Raw genomic sequence first — 12,164 nt, 5'->3', positions numbered from 1 at the left:
TTATGACGAACTTCATCCGAAAAGTGTTCTGTAATTCGTCTGAAACTTCATGTTTTTGGTTGAAGATTTCATGAAGACATCTACCAATGAATTAAAAATAAAACTTTCTCGTTAAGTCAAGAAACCTATCTCCTTACATAATTTTGATGAAAATCAATCAAGAATGTTTGCCATAAAAGTTTTTTGATGTATGTTTGTTAGATTTCCAGAAACCATAGAATTTGCTTTGGAAATTCATGTAGTAGTCTCACTACTCTCACTTTACTTGTTTTCTAGGAATTTTTGCAAAAAGAGTCCACATGAACACCAAAAATTCTGTAAAATTAAGTCGAATTCTAAGTATGAAGCATTATTTCAATAATCCCAGAAACAAAACATCTAAAAATGTCAGAGGGTTTCATTATTCAGTTAACATTCTGGACCCGTGTAAACTATTTATATTTTCCAATCATTCGAAAAATCGCCCCCCTTGTTAGTATTTTCGCCCCCCAATTTTGGTTTTTCAAATTTTCGCCCCCTTTGGTATGATTTTCGCCCCCTAGGGGGCGATTTGGGAATCACTATTCTAGCTGAAGTCAGTATAGGACAACAGTGCCCATGTTGCACTATCGGCTAAGTACAGAACTTTTAGCTGACGGTCTTTGACATCCATTGACCCATGGAAGCATGGTGCAGTAATAGCAAAAAATCTGTATTAAGTCATCTGTTTTCGCAGTTTTCAAGTAATTTGTCTCCGCTACTAGCCCTGTATATGGTGAGCTTCTTAGTTAGAGGTAAAACGTGAGACTCCCCTTTGAAGCAAATCCAATTTTCCCACTTTCGTTTGCTTTCAAACAAATACATCAGTCAGAAGCATCAACACCAGTCAAGCTGTATTTGATTTGGTGTTTGTATCCCATCATCCACCGTCAATGTTTGGACTTTATTGGGCAACGTTTTTCTTTTTCCCAGAACAGACCTAGGAGAGTCCGCCAAGAACATTTATCACCGTGTCGGCGGCGGCGGCCGGCGATCCACTCAATTCGACGCAGCTGCCCAGCCCATACCTACAGCTCCATACGAGCTGTCTGGCGCGTGTCTCTTTGTTGAATCGCATGGCGAGCAAGCTAGAGGGGATAAGATGTGAACTGCAGTTTTTTTTTTACCAAAAATAAACACAGTTCTCTCGGTTTCGTTTTATTCGTATGGAACGGTGTAATAGAACCAAAACATTTTTCAACTGTACTTTGTTCTTCATAATATTGAGGGCTTCATTGAGATCCTCGGTAGGCGTAGATATTCCAATTATTGAGAGAAATTTAGTATGTTGAGGGTAAACAGGGTGAATTGAAAATTAATATACGAATTGCTATTGGGCAACTAGTAGACTTGTACTTCAAAGATTTTTTCAAACACTCCCGGATCACCCAAAACGCCCTGGAGTATCGAACTTTGCTCACCACAAGAGTTCATTTATTTTGTTCATTAAGTATAACGAGCAGAATTTAATTGATAACACCTTGAAAAACATATTGCTGCAATGTTCTAGACTTCCTACAACGCTCTGAAGTCCTCTGGAATCTCTGAAGTAAGGCCTGTACTAGTAATCGGTTGTAAAAACTTTTCGGCATGTCTGAGCTGATCCCGTGGGATTCACATATACAAGTCTATGCATGAGAGACCAAATCCTAGTCCTCAATCCTAAACATTCTAAAGTTAAGACTTTCGAATCTACTTTATAAACCTCGGTATTATTCTTATCAAAAGTTCAAAATTAATTATCAATAGCATATAATACTTTCATGTACATGTGAACGATGTTCTATCCAAGCTATTCTGAAGTTAAGATGTATGATCGAGATCATCATGAAACTACGGACAAAGACAGGCAGACGTAAAACATGTAGCAAATTATAGTAAAACAACAACTAAGACTGCTACTACGAGTAGGCTGGAGTTAGAAGCGGCCTTTTGACACACACTATTTTACCTAAGAATATTTATAAGTATTTAATTTTGTGTTTAATTTTCACTAACATCTCAGATTTTTATACCGTCTCAGTTGTCCGTTTCTCCACTGTTGTTCGTTTATCCCGGGTACTCATCCCAACACCTAAAGCAATTGTGCAACGCCAGGGAAAACCTCTTCGCTCTATGGTCGGTCGTCTACACACTTCGCGCACGCTACTTATGTATATTTCCCAATTCAACTCTCTGAGATGATGAGTGAGATGCGCGTTTAGTTTCCCCATGTCGGTCGAACCGTGCGCGTCGCGTCGCGATTTCGTATAGTTTAAACTGCGGTACTAACATATTTCGGGAAAAACAGGGAAGAAGCAACTACAAAGTTTTTTTTTTGGGATTTCCCAACTACCCAACTACCAACTACTCACAAATCGCAAACAGTTCAACAATGGGCATTTTCCAGATAGGAAAGAATCTGTCAAGCGATTCCCTAAGCTCGCTGTCGGAGCTCGATGCTGCGCCGTTGTATCTGTTGATAGCCGATCTGAAGAAGGAGATCGAATCCAAGGATCAGGTTCTGTCGGGACGCCAGCGGTACATTGGTCAGTTGGAGCAAGAGGTGATGGTCCACCAGAAGGAGCTGCATCGGCTTAAGCTGCGCGAGGAAAAGGTGGATGCCGATCGACTGAACTACGAGAAAAGGGTAAGTGGGGAAAAGTTTGACGGTCGGTTTGTCGTGTTTGGATATATACTGATGTGAGGCACGAGTCAGTAATGATCGTCGTAAAAAGACGCTGGCAGATGAATTAATGAGTTCGTTTCATATTACTTATATTTGTGATATACATCGATTCCCTTTGTTTTTGTGTCAGTTTGTTCACGATTGTTTCGGATTATGATCCAAATAATCAAACCAAAAAAAAACAAACCTAAATAACTGACAAACATCAACAAGCCGGAAACATTAGGGGTATTCACTGAACAGTGTAAACCGCCGATTAAAGATTATTCTGATTAATCATCGTGATCCCCAAGGCAATCTTTGATTATTTCATTCGCAATTTCATGAAATATTTCAAATAGCAGAAAATCATGGCTTACGCAACAATTTACACTGTTTAGTAAGTCCCCTTATTGAAAATAGTTGGACAATTTTAGCTTGATGAAAAATTCAGCTCATTGTTATTAAGGTTTACATGTGAAAAACTGTTGCTCTTGTCAATTAATTGGATTATAATTTCCAATTTTATTGTTTAATTTGCAAAAAAAAAAAAACGTTTTGGTTACAACCTTGGTTACAACCAAGTTGCCTTGAAATTGGGTCAAACTGGGTTCCAATATAGAAGACCGCTGTGTGCGCTGGAATCGAACCGTGTTTTGGAGACCAAAAGTTCTGCTGGAATTTGGAAGATTCATGTGATTTAGAGTGTGTTTGTGAATATCGGAAAAAGAAAAAAAAAACTAGTGAGTCAGTTTGAATGCATTGCTTGGGGGGCACAATAGTGCGTGTGGTTTTCCAATTCCAGTTTTTGACCAAAACATGAATAATTAAAAAAATAATAGTGTGAGCGTCCCAAAATGTATGAGTTTCCCCGTCTCGATGCGAACTGGTTGATTACGATCGTAACCAGGTGATCCTTCAGGCAAATATTCAGATATTTTTCCAAGAGCCCTAAATGAGATTTCTCCTGGAGTTCCTCAAAAAATTATGGTTGAAACCTTGAAAATTTCTTCAGGAATATTTCCAAGAATTTCTTCAGGAAGGCCTCCGATAATTGCTCCAGTAAATGCTTTGCAGATTCCTACGGTAATTCCTTTAAAAGTTCATTATGGAATCATGCATTTCTACAAAAAATCCTTCAGAAATTTCTCCACTTATTCCCTGGCCAAGTTCGCAGGGGTTGACGGTAATAAAGTGAAGTTTCATTTTAATTATTGTAATGTAGTGTTCTTTAGTGAAACATATCATCTTTTTAACACTTTAATGCGCCTCCAACGGTGCATCAAGAACCGGCTGCTGCAGATGGAGTATCCACTTATCCGCGAGCGGTAATGGCGGCGGCGGGCACAAATAACCGATTCGAATTTTGACATTTCTTGGGGATCGCAATCGGTTGGCGCCACCAAACGGTTGGCGAAGGGGTGAGGAGAAGAATGAAACTGTTTTGACTTTCCCCCAAGAAACGTCAAAATCCAAACCGGTTGGATATGCCCGCCGCCGCCATTACCGCTCGCGGATAAGTGGTATCCTAATCATATGCATCAGATATGCTCGATAAACACGGAGGAACCGCCGGGGCTCATGAGAGTCTATTCCCAAGCAATAGTACCAAGTCGGTTGGATTTGAGAAGATTTTGATGATCGTTACAAATCCTAATAAAATCACTATAGAATTTGTGACAGGTTTTGGAACCTTTTACAGTCAGCTGACTTCAAAATGTTGTTTGAGCTTTCTTTACTATTTTGATTAGTAATTTATTAATGTCATAGTCGCTTTTTCGAATTTTTAAAATGTTACTTTTTCATATTTTCCTTAAATAAAGCAATTAAAATCAACCGAAGAATTAATAGTGGGAAGGAGATTAACAGCACTTAATTGTGCTGATAGATTCGAAGCTAACGTGCGAACACTTAAACGCATTGTTGACGTCAATGCGTTCGACGTGACATTTTGGACAAAAAACTGACTGCTTTTTATCAGCTGAACAAAATTACTTGTGTATGACTAGGTTGACATTTATAGGCCACGCTTGAAAAATGACATGGTTTATCGAGGTAGGACCGATAGGACAATTGAACGAACTTGAATATTTTCATAATAGGGTAATTTTCCAATTGTTGCACGGCTAAAAACTCGCCTATTGTTGCGCACTCATTGATATTATTATGAGGTGTGCAACAATTGGCCATTTTTTAGCTTTGCAACAATTGGAAAATTACCCTACTTGTGCAATCTTTATTATGTTAAAATGTGGCTGACAAACTTGGCGTATTTTTGTTTATCTAAGATGGTATTATGACACCAACAGAAAAAGAGAAAAATATCAGAAGTTCAGTAACATGTTTCTGTGGGTTTTGGACCGATTACAATTTAAGAACACAAGAGATGAACACAGAGAAGTAGAAAACGATTAGCGAAATCAAGAAAACAATTTGACACAGGATCGACTATATTTGAACATACGTTCGACTAGGTATGCGGAGTGCGAGAGTAAGTCTCGGCTTCAAATAAAAATAATACGCTCTCACTTGTAGTTGTTGGGCACAAACGAGGCTGTGTTGTGGATTGACATCTAAGCCGAAAGAGAGATAGATGGTTCTTGAAAAAGTGAATGTTCATGGTGAGGGCTCGGGTTCAGTTTGGCTTTCTATTCCGCAGAATTATCACCTGTTCTGTGGCTTAGTTGGTTAAAGCACCGGTCTAGCGAATACGGGGTCGTGGGTTCGAATCCCACCAGAACGCGATTTTTTTCAAAAATTCATCCCTCAATTTGTCAATTAGCAACATTCTGTGTCTTCTAACTACAAGTTTTTCTGTATGTTTATGACATACCAGCTAACCTGGTAAATGCCAGTAAAGGGCAACATGTAGCAGTGTACCCTACCTTTGCGTCATCGGCGCAGTTGGTCGTGGAGCGTGCGACCGTGCCGAGCTCTCGACGCATACTGAATTAGACACCAGCAAACAGACTGCTTGGTGGCTAGGTATGCGGAGTGCGAGAGTAAGTCTCGGCTTCAAATAAAAATAATACGCTCTCACTTGTAGTTGTTGGGCACAAACGAGGCTGTGTTGTGGATTGACATCTAAGCCGAAAGAGAGATAGATGGTTCTTGAAAAAGTGAATGTTCATGGTGAGGGCTCGGGTTCAGTTTGGCTTTCTATTCCGCAGAATTATCACCTGTTCTGTGGCTTAGTTGGTTAAAGCACCGGTCTAGCGAATACGGGGTCGTGGGTTCGAATCCCACCAGAACGCGATTTTTTTTCAAAAATTCATCCCTCAATTTGTCAATTAGCAACATTCTGTGTCTTCTAACTACAAGTTTTTCTGTACGTTCGACAATATTTTAACATACGAGGTTCGACTGATTCGATAAAAAAAACAAACATACTACAACTGACATAACGAGGAAGAAAACATATTGAACCTTACCACAAAATCAAACAAGAAGACAAATACAAACCGTGTGACCATAACACTACATAGGCAAATCCTGACTGACTGACCAATTGAAAACTTTCCAATCTTCTACCGTAACTTTCTGAGTCAGTTTGCAACAGTGTCTTAATGGATATCATTTTCCGCGTACGGCTGGTAAACTACTTCTGAAAGATTACGTACTCTTTTCTATCTTCGGGTCTAGTGTAGAGGTTTCAACTCTATTCAGAGTGCAGCTAGAAACCTAGCAAAAAAAAAAAGAAATTTCTCCACTTATTCATCTAATGAATCCTTCAGGAATTCCTCCGCGTTTATTTTTCAGGAATTACTCCTTAATATCTTCGAAGAATTTCACCAATAATTCCTTCAGAAATACCACAAGGATTTGTTCAAAAATTATTCTATGCATTCCTATACTAAAGGAATTCAATATGAATTTTCTCCTTCAGAATATCTCCAGAGATTCCATCAAGGACTTCTTTAGGGAATTCTCACAAAATTCCGCCAAGGAATTCCTCCAAGTATTCTCTGAAGAACTACATACTCCCATGATTTTTTCTCGTAAATATTACATCAAACTTTTTAAATATTCTAATGATTCATTCAAAATTGACTTTAACATACCTTCGTGGATCTGTTTAAATATTATTCTCTAAGTATTCAATCAAGAATCCAAGAATTAATTACAAGAATTCCCTCACAAAGTTTCCTCAGAAATGTCTCGAAAGTTTCTACAGAAATACCTCCGTCAACAAATCAATACAAAATACATGTTTTCTCCCAAGAACTCCCCAAAATTTTACTTTAGACAAGGCAACTTCGCTCCGGAAACTTCTTGAAGGATTATTTCAGGAACTCCTTCAAGGAGTTTCTGTGAAATTCCTCCACGGATTCCTTCAGGAACTGCAACAATTATTTATTCAAGAACCTCTCCAAGAATTCCTTCAGAAATTCCTTCAAAAATTACGTCAGGTATTGCTCTATGCATTCTTCGGCATTCCCTGAAAGGATTTCTTTTAGAGTATTTGGTTTACCAATCGGGGGAAGACAAAATCGAGGGCTGACAAAATTGGGTCACCACTGCGTTAAATGATGGTCCTAATTCTGCGCAGACATTTTTACGAAATGTTTTAACATTGTAATTGGTGGACACACATTAGACAAATACCATCATAGTTTCAAACATAATGTTTTGCAGCTGGAAAACGAGGTCTGTGAAAATGGGCATGTCGACTTATGGAGAGAAAATCTAGCAAAGCTAACCGTACACAGTGTAAACAGTTGGTACCCAGCGATTGACCAGAACAATGGAATTTGTACAGAGAACCAACAAATAGTGCCTGAACCATTCTCATTGTGCATTCCAGCAGATACCTAGAAACAGTACCATATTTATCACCCATCACCTATCTATTCGGTTCTAGCGATTGCTAGACCCACTTTCAAGCTGCGGCGGCTCATTTGCTGCGTGAAAAGAATGTAATCTGTACATCACTTTTACGACGCGACTGATGTGCAGCGAAAATGATGTGATATCACAAGATTTTTTTTACTGTGCACCCCATACAATAGTAACCCGAGAGGTGAAAAAATCTAATGGATAGCATGTTCAGTTATTACTGATTGAATTACTGAAGAACAAAAACTGATACTGGTTTGATTGATATTGATAAAAAATCATAAATACATAATATCAAAATCATGTATGGAGAAATGCTCAGTAATAGCTTGTTAAGATTTTACAAGATCAAAACAATTGCAGACAAGATTTGTCGATCTTTTTCTTGAAAAATAAAAGAAAAAATGCCAACATCCAGCATCGAATCTACGACCTTAGGATTCACAGGCGGCGATGCTTACCACTGAACTGCGGCTCACTGTTGTGAATATCATGGCAACAAGAGCATGAGGTTCTTCGTTTCCCCAGCTCAGAAAGGGGCACATGGCATTTCACTAACATTGAGCCATCTCTATGCACAGCAAATAATTTTGTAATATCCATGCGCGTAATTTTTGGCGATGTATCCATTTTTGAACGTAATATCATTCGGTCACATCGTTTTCCAACATTTATCGCACTCACCATGTACATTAGGCCTGTAAACCTTTTCATAAATGTTCACTGATTCTCAAGTCCACCCCCATATTTTGATTGGCATCCTAAAAGAAGTAACTGGTCAAAATTTCAGCCAAATCCATTGAAATTAAGAGGTGCATCAAATCAATTTTGTGTTTTTCGACTATTTTTGAACTTCAAAAAATCAGAACTATACTAAAACTTGTCAAAACTTAATTCTTTCGGCAGAAATTGAAAGCTATACTTGTTTGCTACAACATGTGCCAATAAAATTGAAGGAAACATGTGTAATTATCACATTTGTAATCAGAAAAACTTTAAAAATCGATTTTTTGAAAGATTTTGTTCTGGAACACCCTAATATACGTAATAAGTTTGATATTTTAAAACGGCATCATATTCTCTCATGTTTTTGGTTATTTGCTTCTTTGACACCAATGCTGTAGGAGTTGAGCAAAAAATATTAAAATTCAGGAAAGCCAAATGTGGCCTAAAAACTAGCTTTTTGGAGGCAATCACGCTGTGGCGCGAAATTTGTCAACAAACCACTGGCGCTGGAAAGTGTCAACAAACCTTTTCCAGTAGATGCCTAGAAGCAGTATCATATTTATCATCCACCTTCCAACTCGGTGAAATAGCCGAGAGCAAACGGATGTGCCTCACAATCAACGTATCCATGTTCGAATCCATGCCAATATTTACTGTGACTATACGTATCTCATTGCGTTCCAAAAATTGTGTCAATTGGTTCAGAATTGGCAGAGTTATAGCAGAAAAGTGCTTAAAATTGGACCCCTGCCAAGATGGTTCCACTTCCCTATATAAGACGATTTTTTGGTAAATTTTTTTTGTTGCGAAATCGGTAAAAAAAATGTTGCTAAAATCGGGTGTTGCCAAATTCGGGAGTAGACAAAAACGGATGTTGCCAAAATCGGTAAGAAACTGTATAACTATTTATTTCAGTGCAAGCGGTTCATACTTTCCATAAGATTTGCAATGGGAAACGTTGCACTTACAGAATGGGAGTAGAATTATACATGACTTCCTGCAATTAGAAATCTCCAAGGGGAATGACATATCATTTTCTAACCGGAAAATCCGCATTCATTCGTTTCTAACCGTCGCTAACCGCTGCTAACTGAGCAGCAGTTAGACGTGGTTGACGACGGTTAGCAACGGATAAATGCGGATTTTCCGGTTAGCAAAGGAAGTGCCATTCTCCCTGGAAATCTCTAACTTATCGTCTTTCACCCCATTCCACCCAGTTTCTACAGACCAAATTTCACGATCAAAATAATGTTGGACCTGAAAAGTGGATTTTAGAGGTGTTCGTTACAACGAAGAATCGATCACCGTGCGCCATCTGTTCGTGAGGAGTCGAAGTTATGCCCGAATACATCAACCCGTGAAATCCCTCGTCCGTCAAACCTCGATGGCCGAAGGAAGAGGTATAACGCAAAATCGCATAGAAGTTTCGGGAAGTTTCGGCGACTTCCGACGGTATCGGCTATAAATACTGAATGTGACAGATGGAAAAGGTCTTTTTTATTCGATCTGCCAACGAGACGTCAAAGTTGTTAGTTGTTGTGAAAATTTAGTTACTAGTTAAGAGAAATTGAACTGAAGAAATAAAAGTGAAATTAATTAAGTGAAATATAGTGTAGAAGGAAGAAATAAAGTTAATTTAAGAGAGAAATACAGTGATTTAAGAACTTACCTGCGGTGTTGTGTAGTGCATGCTGAAAAAACCTGAAAGAAGAGAAGTGGAAGGAAACAAGATACTTACCTGCTATAGGGCTAGCCGTGAAACCTGAAAGGAAAAACGTAAGAAAGTTCCGCTGCGAACCGCTACTATCACCATTGGTCCTTCGAACCGGATGTGCGTTGAACTCCGTGCATCCACCCGTACGTTCATCTGGGAGTCGCCATCTTTCCTATTCTGGATTCACGTGTCTGGAGCAGATAGACACCACCCTGCCGAAGCTGCACTCACCTGTTGCCCCGCATCGTTGATGAAATTTGATTCGTTCAAGGCATAAAATTGCCTTCTCAAAGGTAATTAACATTCCAATCTCTATACTCTCTCGCGTTTTGTGCTTCCTGGTCTGTCGCTTCCAGATTCACAATGTCTACGGAACGTCGTCTGAAAGGCTTCAAGACCCGCCAAAAAAGCCTGCTGGCATCGTTCAGCCAAATTAAGGAGTTCATGGACAATTACGAGGAAGAGACCGATGCATGCCAAGTACCGGTCCGACTAGAGCATCTTGTGACGTTGTGGAACGACTTCAACTTGGTGCAAGCGGAGCTAGAGACGCTGGACGAAAGCGACGTCGACGATCAACTCAAAACGCGCATGGAATTTGAGAGCAACTATTTCAAGGTCAAAGGTTTCCTACTGTCGGTGAATAAAAACCCTACGCCGCCGCTGACACCTACGTCTTCTCATTCAACTGCGCATGTCCCTGCTACGTCTTCTCACGTCCGGCTTCCCGACGTGAAACTGCCGGTGTTCAGCGGAAACCTCGATAGTTGGATGAACTTTCACGATTTGTTTGTCTCGTTGGTACATACGTCGCACGAACTGTCTAATATACAGAAGTTCTATTACCTCCGCTCTTCGCTCTCCGGAGACGCATTGAAATTGATTCAAACGATTGCCATAACGGCGAACAACTACATAGTTGCCTGGAGCCTCCTGGAAAACCACTATCAGAACCCAGCGCGATTGAAGAAATCCTACGTGGACTCACTGTTCGAGTTCCCATCGCTAAAGCGGGAATCAGCGACAGAGCTGCGATCTCTCGTCGAAAAGTTTGAAGCAAACGTTAAAGTGCTCAAGCAGCTTGGTGAAAAAACGGAATTCTGGGACGTCATTCTCATCAGAATGCTCAGCATCAGGCTAGATCCAACAACAAGACGAGACTGGGAGGAGTTTTCTTCGACACAGGCTGCGATATCCTTCCAGAATCTTACTTCTTTCATACAACGACGTGTTACTGTTCTCGAAACGATCGGGAAACCTATTGAAAGCCCAGGATTCAGCGTGAAGAAACCCTCACAGCGCCCGGTTGCCAGCCACGGAGCTTTCCAGTCCGGTTCCCGAAAGTGTATCGTCTGCAACGACCATCATCCACTGTACCAGTGCGCAACATTCGCTAAACTCATCCCCGAAGATAAGGAGAAGGAAGTTCGTCAGCACCAATTGTGTCGGAATTGCTTGAGGAGAGGTCATCAGGCACGCGATTGCTCGTCTACGAGCACTTGCCGACACTGCCGAGGTCGTCATCATTCTTTGCTCTGCAGTAACGTACACCCGAACTCAACCAGCCCAAAACCGACAGACAATGCTCAGATGAAGCAACAAACAACTAAGCCTTCCGTTGAACAACCGTCTGTGTCGCTATCAGCGACTCTCGACAGCTCTCCATGTCTTGCAGCGACCAGAAACCATCGTAAGAGCGTCCTCCTTGCGACTGCGATCATCAAACTTATTGACGACAACGGGACGGAACATCTAGCTCGAGCGCTACTCGACTCCGGCAGCGAATGCTGTTTTATGACTCAATCGTTTTCGCAGCTTGTCAAAGGTCATCGTCAGAAAATGTGGTGCCCTGTTGTCGGAATAGGTCAATCAACTACCGAAGCTCGCTACAAACTGCGCTCTACAATCTGCTCCCGTGTGTGTCACTACTCCGCTTCGTTAGACTTCCTAATTCTACCGAGGGTTACCATCGATCTCCCATCAGCCTCTTTAAACGCCTCTTCCTGGGAAATTCCGCCTGGAATTGAACTTGCCGATCCGTCTTTCCATCAATCCAGCAAAATTGATGTAATCTTAGGAGCTGAGGTCTTTTTCGACATATTTAAGTTCGCAGGCAGAATCAATCTGGGTGATGATCAACCAACCCTGATCAATTCTGTTCTTGGATGGGTGGTCTCAGGCAAAGGAGAAACTTCTCCATCAGCGAAACCGGTTGTAGCTAAC

The 12,164-nt window shown here is 40.5% G+C and overlaps 1 protein-coding gene across 1 annotated transcript in view; it reads left to right on the top strand.

Annotated features, from left to right (window-relative positions):
* Nucleotides 1-12,164, top strand: part of LOC115255186 (myosin heavy chain, cardiac muscle isoform-like) — a 98,939-nt gene that overhangs the window by 29,530 nt on the left and 57,245 nt on the right. The window contains exon 10 of the mRNA XM_029853121.2: nt 2,408-2,647. Within this exon, the coding sequence (XP_029708981.2) occupies nt 2,408-2,647 (240 nt within the window). The remainder of the gene's footprint in view (nt 1-2,407; nt 2,648-12,164) is intronic.

Source organism: Aedes albopictus, chromosome 2, assembly GCF_035046485.1.
Source record: "Aedes albopictus strain Foshan chromosome 2, AalbF5, whole genome shotgun sequence".
NCBI classification, from domain to species: Eukaryota; Metazoa; Arthropoda; class Insecta; order Diptera; family Culicidae; genus Aedes; species Aedes albopictus.
This window is presented reverse-complemented; position numbering and strand designations above follow the sequence as displayed.